We start from the raw sequence: 19,284 nt of genomic DNA, 5'->3' as shown, positions 1-19,284 counted from the left end.
CAGATGGCAAGAAGAACCATCAGGCCCTGCTTAGTGAAAGTCAATGACAGATTGCATGTATTCGAGGTCTGACAGTTATAGCCACCTGGTGATGCTGGTCTGTGTATGTCCACGTTCACACAGTGACAAAGCTGACCGATGATGCACTTCTCAGAACACAGCCCCCTCTTAAGCCATATACAGCTGTGTTTGTATGTGATCATAAACTGAAGGGAGACCCCCCTTCCTCCTCAACGCTCCCTCCCCAAGCTTCCCCACTTGTGCTAAGCATCCAAAAAGCATGTGTGACTAGACAGCCACTGGTGGGGCTGCAAAGCAGGAGTGTTACTCTTACAATGTAAACAGCCACAGGCATGGGGGTGGGCAGTCGGCAGAGATGGCACATTGGTTAAGGGGTGTAGGCTAGACTACCAGTCCTATAGCATCTTCTTTGCTAAACTTCCCAATAATCCACACAGATAAGTATTGGAATCCATCTTGCAGACAGGATACTACCTACAAGGGTTCAAAGTCTTGACAATTACTCAGCAATGGAATGTGAATCCAACTTTGTGTGACTCTGAAGGCCAGGCTTTCTCTGTGGCATCACACTCTCTCCCACTGCTTCCTGGCATAGTAAGCCACCTACTCCAGGTCCTTCAGGAAATGAAGACACCATTTCCTTTTCCTAGCAGTTGGAATTAGAAGTTGGGCCTCTCAAATGGATCTGCATGAGGCTGTTGTTGGCAATATGGGTATGATTCCTTGTTTTTCTGGCCTTGCACACAAAACAAATGACCTGAATTCATATGATAGTTTTATTTATTTCATTTATTCTGTAACACAAACAGTTCCCAGGGTGCTGCTTCTTATATCACAGCTAGAGTGCAGGCAAGAATCGGAGATGCCTGGCAGGAATCGGACATGCCCTGAAGGTACCATCCCCACACACAGAGGAGTGCCACTGAAGACATGTACAGAAACTGCTAGGTTATCTTCAGAACCTATGTGGGTTCATTTCTACAGTTCACTAAATGTGTGTATTCAATCTACTTTTAGTAACAGAATTTTGAAAAGACATCTACAACTAGCTTTGAGCATAAATGAGAAGGTGGCATCACCAGCTTCCACTTCAGAACACTGGGGCGCATCTGAGGTCCCAGCTACATGACAGACTGAGGCGAAGGGACTGTTTGAACCCCAAGAGCTTGAGACCAGCCTGGACAACATAGTAAGACCCTCATTTCTAGCATGCACCTCCCACTAATTTCAAAAGCAAATTCTCAGTGGTCTCTCTGCCTGGACAGGTAACTGCACCCCTTGTCCTCCAGCAGGTACTTTCTGGAGACCTGGTAACACATTTATTTTGGCCAGAACTATCACAACAGAGCCAAATGGGTCTGCTCTGCTGTGAAGTCCATACTTTATCCCTCCTCTTGCAAAACCACTTTCCTTTCACATACACACAACTGACTCATTCCAGAATGGAACATAAAAGAAACACGACCAGACCAAAGAACATAAGATGAGAGAAGAAACTCGACCAGACCAAAGAACATAAGACCAGAGCCAAGAAAAACTTATAGGTCATTGAGAAAATCACCATGTTTGGCACTGGGGCTATGACCTGGTGTGCAAAGGCACCAGAGACTGGTCAGGTCCCAACAGGTGGAGCCTACCCAGGTCACGAGGCCAGTTAGTGCACTGTGTCTCACCAACTTGCCAGTGCTAATTACCAAAGCCATGGCTACAGAGGGCAAGGACAAGGCTCTCTCACAAATGCAGAATCGGCGCCATGCCCAGCAGATGATGTCACTGGTTGAAACACAGAAGTAGAGAAGAGTCACATCATCTCAGTTCAAGTGAGAGGGAGTTAACAGAAAATCTAGTCTGTGCTTGCATCTGCCCTCCCCCTAAAGATTTAGAATAGTAGAACATTCTAGAGTTGGAGGAGACTTGACATACCATCTGGTCCAAAGAATTACATGTGTACGTGCCAAATATCTGTCTTGCATGGACTGACTCCCTTCTCAGAACAATGATTTTAAACTACATAAAATAAAATTCAAAGGGTTACCAAGGAAACATATTGCATTGAAAAACAGTGATCAAAACATCTTAAAAGACAAGTGTGTGATATAATTTTACCTATACTTCTTTTATTTTTATTTATTTGAGGTGTGCATGCACACATGCATCTGCAAGGCAGAGGTCAATGTCTGTTGTGTTCCTCAGTCACTCTCCACCTTACTTGTTTTTGAACAGCATCTCTCATTGAACCTAGAGTTGACTGATACAGCTAAAGTGGCTATCAGCAAGCTCCCAGCATTCTACCGCTGCCTTTCCTGTGCTGAGGACACAAGCATATGCAGCCAGGCCCAGATTTTTCATCTGGGCGCTGGGGATCACACTTGGGTCCTCATGCTTCTACAGCAAGCACTTTACTGCCTGAATCATCTCTCCAGCCCCACATTCGCTTCCTTATTAGTGCATTAAATACCAAGATTGGGAAACATCTAATATTATCTACTAAAATTATGCAGTAGTGATAAGCATAAATGAAATTTCAGAGGCAGTTTAAAATAACTGTCCCAGCTGTAATGTGATATATAAGCACCTGACTCTCTTATTGATACGGTCAACACATCCTGCTAAGAGTCCCAAGGCAGGTTATCTACACATTAGATAGTAATGCTAACTTGCAATTAGAAGTTAGTAGGGGAAAAACATGAAAATAGAGCCTCTGATTTAAAGCAACAGACCCCAGATTAAGACCTCTAATGCAATACCATCGCATTCTACAGATAACACCACTTAGGTCAGAGGCCAGGTGACTTTCCTAATATCCCTCAACTAATAAGCAGTAAACCTGGGATCAAAGTCCAGCTCTTATGATGTCTTAGCTATTCTTTACTGTTGCAGCATGCTGCCTCAATTAAGACTAACATAATCCTTCTGGGTTCTTAGTTTTTAAACAAATAATATATCCTAATAAAGTCAAGCAATACAGTAATTACATTTTTAATAAATGTTTCTGTCTTTCCTAAAGTGAACAGATGGATGGACTAGGGCCTCACCACGCCCAGATGTGGTCACTGAACCAGTAACGTGGCATCATTTGGGCGCTTGTGAGCCATGAAGAACTTCAGAGTCCTCCCAGACTTCTCAAAGTGGTATCTGTGTTTCCCACCAGATGACTTCCCAGAGCACTCTCTTTGCTAAGGTTTCTATGGGAGCCCAAGCTAACCCCAACTCCTACTGTAGAGACATGGTGACAGCTCAACCCTCAGCCTCCAAAGGCATGCTCTATTCAATTTACTTCCCAGAGGGAAAGAACAAGCAATAACCGAACACAGTAACGGGAGGAGGAGCTATCAACAGAAACAGTGACATTTGAAATCGTGATAACCACTAACTTCCAAAGCCCCTGTCCAGCATCCAAGTCAGACAATCTGCATGCTTTATCCTATGTAATCCTCAAAATAACCCTTGGAAGTTGGTAGCATTGTCTCTGTTTACCATTGGAAAAATAGAAGTTCAGAGAGAATGAGACTTGCTCAGCTTCCCAGCCCATGGTAGAAAAAGACTGAAGCAAGCGTGGAACACTGGGTGGGGACCGCCTGTGCACAAGAGTGCTGGGGCAGTTCAGGGGCATCTGCCCAAAGCCAACTGCAGAACCCCTGCCTCGTCAGGGTCCCATCTCCTCCCCAGGCCTGGTTGGTCCCAAACCGCTCAGCAGCTAAGGAACCCTCCACTCCACACATTTTCCTGCGGTGTCAGCCTGAGGCCTGGGTTTCAAGTTACAGCCCAAGCTGGATGCCTGTAGAAAAAATACAGAAAGAAGAAAAGTGAAGGCCTCCCATTCCTCCCTCATTTGTGCTGACCACAGACCTGCCGCAGTGCGGCTGAGGTTTCTACGTGCTCTTGGCCTTGTCTTAACCGCTGGGAACAAATGCCACATTGGGTTGACTTCCCATGGCTTTGTTTCACAATTTAAACAAACCAAGTTTTGCTGGCACCTTGGAGCAGATTCTAAGTAAAGTCTCCTCAAGCTTCGAAGACTTGCAAAGTGGGTGTGTTCAAGCTCAGTTTTGGATTGTTTTAAAAAGTTTCTAAAGAATTAGGCCTTTATGATAGATCTATAAATCTTTGCAAGGGTCATCTCAAGACATTAGCAGCCTCCTACACCTCCATGAATACTTCCCAATTAAAATTTAGTGTTTGACATTCTGTGTAGATGCTGGGCAAGGTGTTTTGTATTCTTTACGGGGCAGGCATTATTATACCTATTTTACATTTTTATAAATGAAGACATGGAGTCTCAGGCCTCAAAAGTAGGAAGCAGTCAAATCCAAGTAAGAATCAAGGCCTGTCTGACTTCCAAGCTCCAGCACCTCCATTCCCAGGGTCCTGACTCTTTTTTGCACCATTTTATCAATTCCCAAGGTCACCTTATCTTTCAGCTCCTTGTGTGGCATTTAATCTCCCTTCCTCAACCACAGGTCCCTGAACCACAGGTCCCCCTTTGCTCCTAGGCCAAAGCCTGGCATGAGCAAGGCACTCTGTGACCACTGGTTGACTAAATATTGGCTGCTTGGCAGGAAAAATAACTCAAGAGAAAGTCTTGAGTCAACTCCAGGCATCTTCCAGAAGGATCTGTTCTTTCTTGCTCTCTACCTGCTGGGGTACCCTGATCACCCACAGACCAGGTAGAGAATAAAGATATTGTTTGAATTTTCATGAATGGCCAGGAGAATCCCTGAAGTCCCCAGAATAGCACCACTCTAGGAAAACAGTTCTCAGCTATAGACTACAACATGAATGTCCACTACTACTGGAGTCCCCAGTTTGCCACTGAGCCAAGCTGGTTAGTGAAGTTAAGCTTGGAATACCACTTGGAATACCCATCCAGAGAGATGACATGCTAAGGCACATAAGAGATAGACATGTAGAAACTAGTGGTGGCCACATTCAGAGACTTAGTTTCCAGAGACAGTATGTCATGAGGGGAAGGTTCTAGAATGGGGATCCAAATCTGGGGTATCCCAGCATCAAGCTCCCTCACTCCTTGCCCTTCAGTTCAACATGGCCAGTCCTTACACCACCTTTTCCCAGGTGGCTTTGACTGGCTCTGTATGTTGTTCAATTTTTCTTTATGTCTAGGTCCAGATTGGTGACTCACCCCTCCAACAACCCTATCTTCCTTACTAGTTAAGCCATGTCTGACTACCCCACCCCCAAACCAGAGACTCTGACTACCAGATCTCCTAAGGATTGGCACATTCCAACCAGCCATGAGTCCTTGAAGTCTCATGGAACTGGTCACCCTCAAGCCAAGCTGTCAGTTTTATCAGTGACACAAAACATTCTTGACTCAAAAACTGTAATTCTTGGGTCACTATGCTCCCATCTGCATTAAGTTCCCTAAGAGATCCAGACTTCCAGCCAGGGGCTTGTGGACTCAAATCTGAGACCACACTGTTCCATAACAAACAGGGTTCAAGTCAGGCATGGTGGCGCACGCCTTTAATCCCAGCACTCAGAAGGCAGAGACAGGCAGATCTCTGTGAGTTTGAGGCCAGCGTGGTCTACATAGTGAGTTCCAGGCCAGCTGGAGCTACAGGGAGACCCTGTCTCAAAAAGACCGAAAAAACAAACGGAGTTTAGTCACCACTGAAGTGGAACCCAAAACAAAGAAATCAAGAAGGAAGCTCAGAGCTACTGAGGGGAGCCAGGGCTCTGTCAGCCTGTGGGAAGAGGACATAGCCAATGTGAACACAGGGTAGAGATAGCTTCTTTAAAGGCAGATCTGCAGCAGTGAGCTTCAGGGAGCAGAGATGCCCATTAGCTTGCTCAGGGCAACACTCACACTTTATGAGAGGAAGCCAGGTAATGAATGAAGAGGGCAGGCCACCAAAGGCACTGCATATGAAGATGTTTATCCAAAACATTACACCAGAATTGGAGTAAGTCTCTAGACCTATTACCAGCTTCCAGAACAACCATAGGGATGAAAGGATGGCTATACATGGCCACCAAAATGCCATCAGCAAAATCCCAAATGAAGGAGATGCTCCAGACAAACACCTCGGTGTTTCCTGCCAAAAATGGCAAGGAAAACAGATGGAGACAGCAACCTAGGCAATTAGGAGAGATGTCCGGATCTGACTCAGAGGAAGTAATGAGGAAAGGGCGCTTGGGGGCTGTGCACACGTGTACATGGGTGCACACGGATTGCAGATGTAGTTATGCATGGGCATGGGCGCAAGTACAGACTAGAAGTCAGCACCATATATGTGTCTCCCAATCACTCTCACCTTATATAAAAAATTTTAGTATCTCTTATTTCTTTGTGTTTATGCATGTGCGTGTGCGTGCGTGTGTGTGTGTGTGTGTGTGTCTGTGTGTGTGTGTGTGTCTGTGTGTCTGTGTCTGTGTACCCCACAATATAAGTGTGGCGGTCAGAGAACAACTTGATGGAGTCTGATCTGTCCCTCTACCATGTGGATCCCAGGGATCAAACTCAAGCAGCAAGTGCCTTTACCCACTGAGCTATCTCACTGATCCCCATCTTAGTCTTTGAGACACAGTCTCTCACTGAACCTGGAGCTCTGCTCTCTGATCTAGCTAGACTAGCTGAGCTTCAACTCCCAGGGGTCTGTCTGACTCTACTTCCCTGGTGCTGGGGTTATAGGCATGTGCAGTCATACTCAGCCTTTCTGTGTGGGAGCTGGGGGTCTGAACTCAGGTCCTTATGCCTGTGAGGCAAGCACTTTACTCACTGAGCCATCTCCCCTGGCCTGAGAAAAGAGTATTTAGGAGACAGTCGGGGAAATCTGAGCATCACCTGGATATTTCAGGACAAGAAGAGCTTTCTGCTGATTTGTATAGATTTAATAATGTATTGTGCTTTTTTTTTGAGGGAGGTTTTTGGGTTTGGTTTTGCTTTGTCTTCTTGTAAAAAATCTTTACCTTTTCCAGACAATTCTGCAATATTTAAGGATAAACTGATTTGGTGTCTGGCATAAACTAAGTGGAATAATGTAGAGATCCTGCCCATGCCAATAACCACTGACCTTCGGTGACAAGGTAGCAGGTCATTGTGTTCTCTCAACTCTTGTCCAGTTCAAAATTTTACGTACCAAAATTTTTTTATTAAAAAAGTAAAAGAGGGGCTGGAGAGATGGCTCAGGGGTTAAGAGTACTGGCTGCTCTTCCAGAGGACCCAGGTTCAGTTCCTAGCACCTACAAGGCAGCTAGCAACTGTCTGTAACTCCAGTTCCATGGGATCCAACAATCTCTTTTGACCTCCATGGACACTGCACAACACAGGTGCACTTACATCCATGCAGGCATTCTACTCATACACAGAAAGTAAAAATAATAAAAAATACTTTTAAAAAAGAAAAAGAGCAAGGACCATGTTATTCACACTGACTTTCACGCTGGCTCCCTAAAAGTCCTTCAACAAACCTTCACATCCCTGAGCCCCAGTTTCCTCATCCAGAACCTCAACATTTCAAATTGGGGCTCAGCTCGATCATAGTGTGACCATAGGTGGATTTCTTAACTTCTCTATGCTTTGATTTCCTTGTGGGCTTACCAGTTCCACCTAAAGCATTGTGGTGAGGACTATGTGCATTAATTTTACAATGATCCTGATAGCCAAGCACTTACCATGTTTGGTACTATTACTACGACTGCTGCTGGTGTTGCTGTTATGTGTTGTCTGGATGGAGAACAAATATGTCCTTCCCTCCTTCAGCCACCAAACTTCAGAAATGATTCCTAATTCTCGTTGATCTACATAGCACTCATTATTGCTTCCTCCTCAGAGAAGAAGCCATATTCCAGAAATGTCCATTCCCCTCCACACCCCTGCCTACCTTTTCCCTGCAGCCTCCCCCTCGCTGACTGCCAGCTGCTGCCTTCTTCCCCTTCCCCTGCTTCCAGGCCCCTCCCATCTGCCCCAGTTACCCCTAGAACATCAGTTACACAGAGTTGCCCTTCACATCCCTTCTCCTGCCCTGGCCCTTGATGCCACCTTGCACAATGCCCATAGGAATCTCAGTGAAGGCTGGTTTGAAAGCCCTGGTAAGACAGGAAATGGTGGGGTGGAGTGAAGGGAAGTCAGAAAGAACTCAGGACTATGAATACATAATGCTGGACCTTTGGAAGTGGACGGGCCTGGTGCCAGTCCTCTCTGGGGTTCTCAGATTGTATTGGGCTTACAAAAGGACCATTATGAAGGCTCCACATGTCTATGTGACAGGTTCAGAGTCACAAATGGTATGACGTCAGAGGGATCACAAGATGAATAGGTTTCCCAGCCATATCCTTATGCCAAGGGCCTTGAGACAACCCTGGAAAGAGGTATGTGGGAATGTGGAGGGCACCCAGGGAGCCCCAGGGCAGTGCCCAGCCATTCTGCAGAAGAGATTAGTTGGATGGTGCAAGAGCTGCCTATACCAGGACCAGACGAGATCCATTCCCAAAGTCTGGAATGCTCCAATCTGTCACCACATCCCCTTCCTCACTGTCTCTGGAATGTTCTAATCTGTCACTACACCCCCTTCCTCACTGTCGCATGTGTATACACAGGGCCACTCACTCAGCTTACTTGCTTGCCTTCTAGATGATTCCTGGGAAAGCAATGGTCTCTCTAGCGCTCTCGCTCTCTTTGTCTGTCTCTCTCTGTCTCTCTCTCTCTCTCTAATCTCTCTGCATTTCCTTAGGAATAGGGTGGGTTTTTTTGTTTTGTTTTTTGTTTTTTTTTGGTCTTTTTGAGACAGGGTCTCCCTGGAGCACCAGCTGGCCTTGAACTCAGAGATATCCACCTGCCTCTGTCCCGAGTGCTGGAATTAAAGGTGTGTGCCACTATGCCTGGCTGGATCATTTCTTTTCTAACAGATGGGAGAAGTCACAGCATCTGGTTAGAAAACTGTAGATAGGACAGCTGATCTCACATGCTATCTGTGTAACCTCCTAACATGTTGGAATCACATTTGCCTTTCCAAAAAGTAAGTAGTTGCAGGTAAAGACTGTTCAAAAAGTTCCTTCCAACTACAATGGGCTATTGTTCTGCTATGTGCCACAGGGAGCATGATGCTGTCTTTTCCCCAAAGCTGAGGAACACATGGCTTGACTGGGTCCCACACTCTTCCTTGGTAAATCTCAACCAGTGCATGCACAAACACACACACGCACACACATACACACACACACACACACACACACACAAACACAAGCCACAAACAGATACCTCAGGAATATCCAATTTTCCCTTGTAGCTCTGAAGGACACTTCTTTGAAAATCATTTACATATTCAAATGGAAATACACATTCATTCACATGAACAAATAGAAGAGATTATAAAATAATCAGCACAGTCTCCTTAACTGTTGGTTACAACCCAATACTCCAAAGCCCTGAAACCCCCTACATACAAGAAAAATCTTACTAAGTAGACTGATGGTCTTCCACACTTTGAGGCAATGGGAAGGAAATATTAGAATTTCAATTCATACTTATTTTATTGCATTCTTTTAAATTTCTTATTTCTTGTGTGTGTTTTATATTCCTCAAACCACGCGAATGTAACAGGATACATGTGTCATGTGTAAATATGCCTGTAATGGGGATCCAAGCCCAAAAGGACTTGGCAGAGGGGGTACACAGTCAAAACGTCCTGGAGCCTTCACTATAGATCCTCTCCCAAAGCTGGAGACAGTTATAAGGATTTAGTCTGACCACTGCCAAGGGACCAGGCATGACCCCAGGCAACTCTCCTCCAAGGTGATGCTGGCCAATGGAACCTGAGGCTCTCTAGGGTGCTGGTCACACTTGCTGCCAGTTCCTTTGGGGCTCATGGCATATGGTATCTACTTTTTCCATAGTTCCCATTGGCAAGACACCTTTTAGCTGTGAGAACATTGGTTCCCACCCAAGAAACCTACTTTCTTTTCAAAATCAGCTTGTGTTGGCCTTTAAGGCTTTTCTGCAGGAATATACATTTCACTCAACTCACTGAAGAGAGAGCTCTGGCCCTTTCTAGATCTTTTCTGTAGGACTCACTCACTGAGTCTGACAGGACACATTGGTTTTTCAATTGAGAAAACATAAGATTGATCGTTCTATCAAGGACAGAAAGGAGTAGGTGGGTAGGTGGATGGATGGATGGATAGATAGACAGATAGACAGACATAAAGAAAGAGCAAATTGGCTTTCTAGAGAACTATGAAGGAAAGGGCCCAACTCAACTCCTGAGGTAGAAGAGAACCTAGAAATGCAGCTGGAAAAGAAGAATTAGCCATCTGGAGACAGGAGGCCATCATTTGACGAGTCCATTTCATGGCAGCTGGTTACCATTTGGGATGACAGGTTGGAGTCCTATATACCCTTGAGAAAGTACACCAAGCCAGGGTTGGGGAGGAACACGTGTATGGATAGGCACTGGGCTACTCACCCACACACTGGTTGCCTTCATCCATCTGGTATCCAAAGCGACACACCAGAGGCCTTGAAATTGTAGGGTAGTTTGAAGCTGGTACTGGTGGGGCAGCTGCTGGGTATGGACCTGAGTATGCAGTTGAGTAGGGATTGGAGTAGGGCCCACGATATACGGGGTTGGTTCGGGGGATGCACAGATACCCGCCATTCTGGTTGACACACATCATGTCCCCACGGCAAGCCTCAGGGATGGTCCGGCATTCATCAATATCTGCAGAGGCCACATAAAGGACAGGTATCAGTGCCCCCTCCCAAACACAGTGGACATGTGCATATCAAAGCAGAGTCTGGTATGAAAATTGATGTAAAGGACCCCCAAACACAGTTCACCTGATTCATCACAGGCTGATGTTCCCCAACATCAGCAAAACTGACTCAAAGTGGCCAGGGTCACCAAACGTTAGCTCTTCAAGTCCTACCATCAAAAGTGTTCCCTATCCACAGAAACCTAGACTCTTGCTGATGTCACACCTTTCTTTAGAGAACACATGTGAAACCCAAGCAAACTTATCAACATGTACAGCAAATAAAATATAACCCTTGATTTACATAAAGAAAGCAACTGTAAAAATAAAGAACAGTGCTTGTGTATGCATGTAAAAACATGCCAGGTAAGTTTATGTGTACATACTATACTCTGAAAACATGAGGGCAGGCCTAAGAACGATTCCCTTTCTGTTCAGTGATAGCCTGGCAGGGGAGAAAGAGACTCCTACATCAGAAAGACAGGCTTGGCTCAGAACTAGTAACTTGCTAAGAAAGCAGAGCCTTGCTTTTAAGTCAGCTCACACTGTGCCAACGTGGAGTTCAGCTCATGCTGGAGAGAGAGCAGTGGTCTGTCTAGAAAAAGCAGTCTTTCTAGGGAGGAGTCAAAAGAGGCCCCAACTCTGGCTATAGCGGGCAGCAGACCTGGCTTCGCGCGCTGGGCCCTGCCACCAGCACTGGAGACTGGGAAGATGCCTAGGTCTGGGCAGCTCACCCACCATGTCATCTGAAAGACTCAAGCCAACTCCCCGCTTGGGAAAGGTAACTGTGGAGGTTCAGAACGTAATGGTCTGTTCTCTAGTTGAAACTGGTGCATTGGAAGAGGTCACTGCCCTCTCTGTCCTGTGGTGCATCCTTGAATCCAAGTACTTTACTGTGGATACAAGGGTGAGCCCAGGTCTCCCAAGATTTTGTTCATTCTTTCAAACCATTTATCGCTCCTCTGGTTTGCAGTTGATGTGACACCAAAAGACAAATGATTTGACCTAATCAAATGTAAGTAAAAAGGCTAACTATCTTCCCAGTGTGGGGCCAGGCAGAACAAGGGGTGGCTTTATTTTCTCCACATAACCTGTGCTCCATCTACAACACACCACAGTCAAAACTTCCTTTTCACCCCTGGTATTTGCCTATGCTGTTCCTTCCACTTGGACTGAAATTTCTCAGAATCCTATTCACCCTTCAAGACCAGTTTCAAACTTGACCTACATCCCACCTTATTGAGCCCAGGCATAAAGTATCCCTCTCTCCTCTGCTTTTACAATGACATTCCACCGACTGTCACAACATTCTCCAAGTCTGATGGTGTGCTGAGGGAATGCATGGCCTCCTCAGAGCACTTCTTCATTTCTAGAACCTGGGAATAATTAGTTAGAGGGTGGAGAGGTGTTAAGACAGCTAACACAATTCAGGTTGCCAGTCAGCTGGCTTTGAGACTGGAGAGGGTATCTCAGATTATGTACAGAGCACCCAGTATAACTGCAGGGTTTTTGGAAAATAGAAGGAGGATTGGTCAGAGATGCTACAACCGAAAAAGAAGGGACCCAGAAGTGTTGGCCCCTTTAAGGGTGGAGGACAGGGCTGCTAGCGAAGGAAACGCAACATCTAGCTGCTGGGAAGGGCCTTACCAGAAAGTCAGCAAGGAAAGGGGACCTCAAACCTACAACTGCAGGAAAGTACATCCCTCCGACCTCCCCCATGAACAAGGACACAGAGTCTTTCCTTGAGCCTCAAGAAAGAAACACAGCCCTGCCAACACTCTGATCTTAGCCTGGTAGATAGATGTTGACCTACAGGGCTCTGGGATCCTAAATGTATGCTGTTTTACCATGCTTGTGGGACCTCATGATGGCAGTCCTAGGGACAGCTTGAATCCTTCCTTGTTGAGGACAGAGATCAAATTCTCTGACCCCAGACAGTACTTAACACAAAGAAGGTGAGCAATAAGGGGTATCGTGGCTTCAGTTGTTCCCCATTGCCCTGTTCTTCCATGGGGAAGGTAGCACCAAACAACAGCTTCAGAAGAAATAGCACTGCGATTGGGCTGTCACCAAATGGCCCCACCTAGCAAGGAATCGGCATCGTCTCATACCTAAGCACTGTCCTGTCTGGCGATCCAGGTCAAAGCCATTCGTGCACTGTTGCTACAGGGAAGGAAAGAGAAGAAACAAGCCAGGTTACCTCACTTGCTTGCTTTTGGTTACTGTAAAAGCATCACAGGGCATTTGGGAAATGGAGTAAAGGAAGGAGGCAGGCATGGCAGCCATACTTGGAGCAGAGCCTCTACCTATACAATTTTTCTTAGAATCAGTTCACAATTAGTGTTATTTATTTATTTTTTGGTCTTTTTGAAACAGGGTTTCCCTATAGCCCCAGCTGGCCTGGAACTCACTATGTAGACCAGGCTGGCCTTGAACTCACAGAGATCCACCTGCTTCTGCCTCCCAAGTGCTGGGACTACAGGCATGTGCCACCACGCCTGGCTCTTTAGTGTCATTTTTAAACACCCTGCACCAGTACCTCATAACCCCCACATTCAGCACCTGTGGGCTGTTTAATGCTCCAGTTATGAGAGGTCTTGGCCACATAGGAAGCCACAATGCAACAGCCCCTTTCTGGGAGTGGGAGGAAAATTTCCAAGGACAGTGACTCTTTCTGTGCTGTCGCACCTCCCCTTCTCAGTACCCAGTGCAAACTGTTCCTTACAAAATCCTCCTCTGAGTCTCAGCTGTGTTCATGAAATAAAAGCTACATGGCAGATGTGGTCCATTTTCTATGAGAAACAGGATTGGGACATTCCTTCTTTTCAGTTTCAATACGACACACAAAAGGTACATCCTGGCAATCCCAGAGGGCTGTGATTTTTACATACAAATTGAGCTACAATTGAGTGTACTTTTTAAAGTTTAGTTTTTAAAAAATTTTATGTGTATGAATGTTTTGCCTGCATGTATATAAGTGCACTATGTGTGTGCAATGCCTGCGGAGGCCAGAAGAGAGCATCAGATACCCTGGAATGGAGTTCCAGACAGCTGTTAGCCACCATGTAGATGCTGGGAACTGAAACAAGGTCCTCTGTAGCCAGTGCTCTTAACTGCTGAGCCATCTCTACAACCCCTAGTTTAGTTTAGTTTAGTTCAGTTTAGTTTAGTTTAGTTTAGTTTGTAGTTTAGTTTGTAGTTTAGTTTAGTTTAGTTTAGTCTAGTCTAGTTTAGTTTAGTTTAGACAGAATCTATGTACCCCAGGCTGGCCTTGACTTCATGTCTTTGTTTCCCAAGTGCTGTGATTATAAGCAGTCATCACCACACCTGGCTATGAGCTTTTAAAAGGATGAAGAGGGAGCAATCCAAGGGTCGTTTTGAAGTGTGTGGAGTCCAACACAGGAATGCCCCCCTATCTAGGACTGGGGAGCTCCTGACCTGAGCTATCCCTTCATATCTTCAAGATTGGATTGGTTTGTGGAGACACTGAACTTGGACTGTGCTCCTGGTAAGGGTCTTAGAGCCTTGAGGCTAAGGACCCAGAACAGAAGAGCCAGGAGGCCATACTTTAGAATCCAGGAGAGCAGGTTCCAGCCCTGCTTCCCAGTCCAGTGCTGGAGTGGCATGGGCTCAAGCCACTGGTCTATTGGACTGCAAATCTCACTAGCGTCCCTTACCCTCTACATCACTTTCCTGTGCCTCTGTTTCTCCATCTGTAAAATGGACTGCAAGTACTTCTAAGTGGTTCCAAGGAGGAAATATTTTAATATATATTCCTAGGCTGTAATTAACACAGTCCTGTGACCCCTGGCCTTTCTGGGCCTAGATGTCTTTATCTGGGTTCCTGGAAGCTGGATTAGAAGATGCCAAGGACCCACCAAGACCTAAAATTCTGTGTTATGTTTCTCAAGTCCTTCCTGTCACCAATGACCTGAATATCTCTAATGGCCTTTGAATAGCCTTCCCTGTCATTGCCCCTCTCCCCGCAACACATGACAGGCATCAAACTCAAAAGCTATTCCCCTCCCCGCCTGTGCCTCTCAGCCCTGCTCAGAGTTGAAGCTGTATTCCTTTCTTCCCCAAGCCAGGCATACCGAAGGGCCACTCTGAGCCATCCTGAAAGACCAGCCCACATTACATTTCTCAGAGGTGACATATCTCTTCCCAGGGGACCTGGCCCAGGGTACCCCTTCCTTGGGTAGCTGAATTATCCAACACCACACACTGTGCATTAGGATGTGTTGGTGAACTCCACTTCCTCTCTCACCTCTTCTACTAGGTATTGGGTGAGTAGAGACATACACAGACCCTTGGGGCCCTTATGCAGGCATCCCAGGGGTATCATGCTCACATTTAAATTAAGACGAGTCTCCCTGAGGGACACAAATGAGGCAGCGAGATCAGATTAAAACAGTCTTGGGTTTGGAATCAGAATGCTAAGATCAATCCTTGCCACTTAGACCTGTATCACCTGGGCCAGCTGCAGCCTCCCAGTGCCTGGGCTATGATCTCTGTATATCTATCAAGGAGCACACAGGAGTGAACTGCAGACTGGCTCCCACCCCTGTAATCCTGGGATTCTGAAATGTCTGGCTAGACTCCCGCACCCTAGCTTTGTAACACAACACGCTTACCGACAATTGAAAACCTTACCTGTGCATTCCCAGGACGTGGAAGCCAGAGAGCCAGGATGATAACAGTGAGTATCCTGTGGGAGGCAAGGAACCAAGAGTGAGTGCCAAGAGATGCTCAAGTCCAGAGAAATCTAATCTCCTGTCACCCAGATGGTAACTTCGCCATGTGCTTGTCAGGGGGATAGGGCATACTCAGCAGAGCCCAAGGGGGCTTCCAGACCCCTAACCATCCCAAAGAACTGGTCTCTTCTGCTTGCTTCATGTGTTTGGGTAGTGAATTAGTTCACACATTTGAATGCAAAGGTTTAAGGCTTAGAAACAAAAAGCCAAAGATGCACAGTTGTGGCATCCATCATGCATCAACCAGCTCCGTGGTCTTTCCTCTTTTTGCAGTGAGACTGTCTGAGCCTTGAATGTCTTTATTCAGACATGACTGCAGAGCTGAGAGCCACATGCCCTCAAACCACAAAAGGTGAGGAAAGCAGGGACATGAAGCACTTTGCCTTCTGCCCAGTAACAAGGTCACAGGAAGTTGCTTAACCAGAACTTGAAGCCCTCAGTCCACACATGTAAGGACCCAGGCTTGGGTGGTCTAAGACCTCAGTGTCCATCCTACAGTGTGGTTTGTGAGAACTGCCACACCAGGATGCAGAGGACCAGGGAACCTGCACAGCCCTCAGAAAAAGAAAGGCCACAGGAAACGGCAGGAAATGATGGGACACCGTGGCTCTGCCACCCACAAGCCGGTGAACATCTCTGCCTGTGGTGACTTGGTCCTTCAATGCTGTTGTTCTGTGAGGGGAAAAGAGCTTTGGATGCTGGTCCCACAGCCAAGGGACTGTAACAGTACCAAACAAGACACTTAAAAACAGGCAAGATGGAAGACAACACAAAACCATGTGGGTAAAGAATTTTATCGTGTTAGGAATATTATTCAGTCCAATAGTTTATCTGAGCAACTACTGCTTGCAGCACAGACACTGGGCAGAAGAGCTACAAAGCTATGATCCAGTCACCATCCTCCTGAGCTGGATGGTTTGCAATATGGATCAGTAATGTCTGTGCTCTTCGGTGAGGGTGCTGACAGAAAAACTCAGTAGGTGTCATGAGAGTCAGGCAGAGGCAGGGACGGGAAAGTCAGAGACTTCACAAGGAAGTGATCTTGAATGCTTCCTCAACAGGATAATGGACCCAGGGATCTGGTTGGATCTGTAGGCTTGTTACAGTCACCATGCACCATTGCTTTATGATCCTCACCTTAGCACAACAAGTGCTCAACAGAGATTATAGAGTGCATCGGCATCCTGACACATGATGGCTCAGGTTATATAGAGGACCCAGAGTTAAGGTGGTACCCAGACAGAACCAAGCTTTGAAGTGGTGCCGGGAGATGCAAGCCCACTTCCTCCATGTAGTCCCAGAGACAATTTGAGCAGCAGCAAGTTTTCATTTCAGCTAACAGCCTTCGTGAGCCAGGTTCTCCAACACTGGAGACAGCTCTGACCTTATAAAGTGCAGAGCCAAATCCTAAGCTTTTTGATATTTGAAAGGGCCAGATTTATATCTAGTAGGAATGAAAGAACAATAACAAATTTATTTTCCAGTCTGTATATTATGAATTTCAATGTTTTCCTGTTTCTTCACATGAAGTTTCCTTTTGGGTGGTTATAAAATCCTGTCTCGTTTATGTTGGAGACAGAACAGGCTGACTGCATGCAGCAGACTTCAAGAGCGGGTGGAAAAGGCATACTAACCCCTCCTTCCTCTCCCCCTCCCCGGCTCCCTATTCCCTTTGGCTAGAGCCAGCCCAGGACCCGCCAGCCTCAAGCCCAGCCTCCTGAGAGTGCGGCTGGGTCATAGGGGCCAAATAAGTTCCAGGCTCTGGAAAGCGTTTCCAAAATGAAACAATGCCCAGCACTGCTGCTCCCACAGCCCTGCACCTTGTGAGGAAAAACCCTAGAAAACTCCAAAAAGTGAACGATGGTTAAGAGTGGAGAGGGAAGACAGTAATGTCCCAAACCCTTCCCTGGAACTTTCTAAGATCAGGTGGATCCTCCACCCTAAAAATGAAAAAGGACAGGGAAAGGACAGACCCACCCACTAGCAGGACTGTCTGTCATTGGAGAGCTGCCCCTGAAGCCAGGATGACAATATTACTTCAGCTTACAATGTTACAACTAGGTTTTTATTAGCATGCACCCCTCCCACACGCAAACTCACACCGAAAAGTTTGATTTGGGTAAGGCGGCTATGTTTGCAAGAGTCCGCCCGGTAAAGACTGCGCGGCAGAGGTCATGCGAAAAGTTCCTCAAAGCTCAAGGATTACTTGACTGGAATTGCAATTTCCGCAGAGAACAGCAGAACATTTGCTTACATGCATCTCTGTCTGCAGTCTCCCCTTTCCATTGGCTCGAAGCTTCTGGGTCCCATGCCCTCCGTGAATCCCACACAGACATAGGGCAAAACCAGCAGGAGTGTTCAGAGACCCCGGCTGCTTGTGTCGCAGTCGTCAGCTGAGCTCTAAGCAGTCTCCCAAATTTAAAAAATATGTAATATAATATTTTGTAAAGCGCGCACAAAGTCGCTGCCCCTTTTTTCCAAAAAGGCGGAATAATGCACAGAGGTGGTCTGCAGCCCCGGCTCCAGATGCTGACTCCTGGCACTGTCCTAGAAAAGTCCCCACTCCCAAATGAAGGCTTGGAGAGGGAACTTTGAGGCGCAGCTTTTTGTAATTAAGCAGACCGTTGCATCACTACCTAACGTCTTTTCCAATACCCTGCCCCAGGCGGAATCTCAGCCGCAGTCTAAGTCTCCCGCACCTTAGCACCCACCTCTTGAATCCTGGCATGTCCGAGATGCGCGGGGAGGCGAGGCGAGGGGAAAGACGGTGGCGGCGGACGCGCAGCTCTGCCGGCCTCCGGGGCGCCCTGGGCTCGCGGGTGGCTCTTACTCCGGAGGGCCGGGGCAGCGCGCCGGGGTGCTGGAGCCACTGGAGAGCCCTCACAGCCAGCACCTGGTTTCGCTTAACCCCCTTCAGTAATTCAGCATTAAACCAATTGGAGGAGGAATGTTAAAAATGAACACTTCATTTTCTAAGTATGTTAAACAATGCAAATGGGGCCTCGGTCTGGACACAGCTGGTTCAGATTACAGCGCTCACCAACTGGCTAGACTCCTCACAACAATCTCGGGGCGTCTGCCAGGGCCAAGTGCTCGGCGCTGGGAGGGGAGCCCGGGGCCGCCTGGGCTGAGCCAGGAGGAGCGCCGCGGCGGCGGGAGGCGAGGGGCGGCGAGCAGGGCTGCCCACCCCCCCAGACGGCCCTCCCCGGGGCGGAGCGAGGGGGCGTGCCCCCAGGCTGCGAGACACCCCGGCCCCCGCAGAGACCTCACAGCTGCGACGCGCAGGACTCGAACTCACCACCAACGCCGCTTCGGGGACTAGAGATCCGCGAATGGGAAACCGGAGGCTTGGGGCAAGGCCTGGGTGACTGGCGAGGCCCCCAAGCAGGGGTGGGGGGCAGAAAGGGTCCGGGAAGAAGAGAAGGAGGGAGCCCCACTAAGGCTAAGTCAAGGCTGAGGATGCACCAGTATCTCTTCTTAGCCACCCTCACCTTGGCTTTTTCTTGCTATGATTAGTCCCCCTAGGTTTGAACCTGAGTTTGCCAGATAGAAAAGTGGTCATACAAGTTCCATACAAACTCAGGCAGACAAAAACCCAGCATAGAACTGGGGAAATGAACAGCAGACCCCAATCTTAGCTAAGAAATATTGGCAACTGATTGCTGCTAGGTGAAGAAGAGCTGATCTTCCTAAAATAAGGGACTCTAGATAGGCTGACTAGACCTCAGTGGATGGACTTTAACTGTGGGAAGTCTGGGGACACTGACTTGACACAATGGGCCCTAACAAGGATGAC

General features: G+C 47.2%; 1 protein-coding gene across 1 annotated transcript in view; it reads right to left on the bottom strand.

The window, feature by feature from the left end:
• Fbln5 (fibulin 5) overlaps positions 1–18,598 on the bottom strand; it is a 75,125-nt gene extending 56,527 nt beyond the window's left edge. The window contains exons 1-4 of the mRNA XM_008821731.2: positions 18,200–18,598; positions 15,388–15,442; positions 12,846–12,897; positions 10,446–10,700 (exon numbers count right to left, since the gene is read on the bottom strand). Coding sequence (XP_008819953.1) covers positions 10,446–10,700; positions 12,846–12,897; positions 15,388–15,442; positions 18,200–18,216 — 379 coding nt within the window. The 5' untranslated portion in view covers positions 18,217–18,598. The remainder of the gene's footprint in view (positions 1–10,445; positions 10,701–12,845; positions 12,898–15,387; positions 15,443–18,199) is intronic.
• Between the last annotated feature and the right edge of the window lie 686 nt (positions 18,599–19,284).

This window comes from Nannospalax galili, unplaced genomic scaffold (genome assembly GCF_000622305.1).
Source record: "Nannospalax galili isolate Female #2095 unplaced genomic scaffold, S.galili_v1.0 scaffold107, whole genome shotgun sequence".
Classification (NCBI taxonomy): domain Eukaryota; kingdom Metazoa; phylum Chordata; class Mammalia; order Rodentia; family Spalacidae; genus Nannospalax; species Nannospalax galili.
This window is presented reverse-complemented; position numbering and strand designations above follow the sequence as displayed.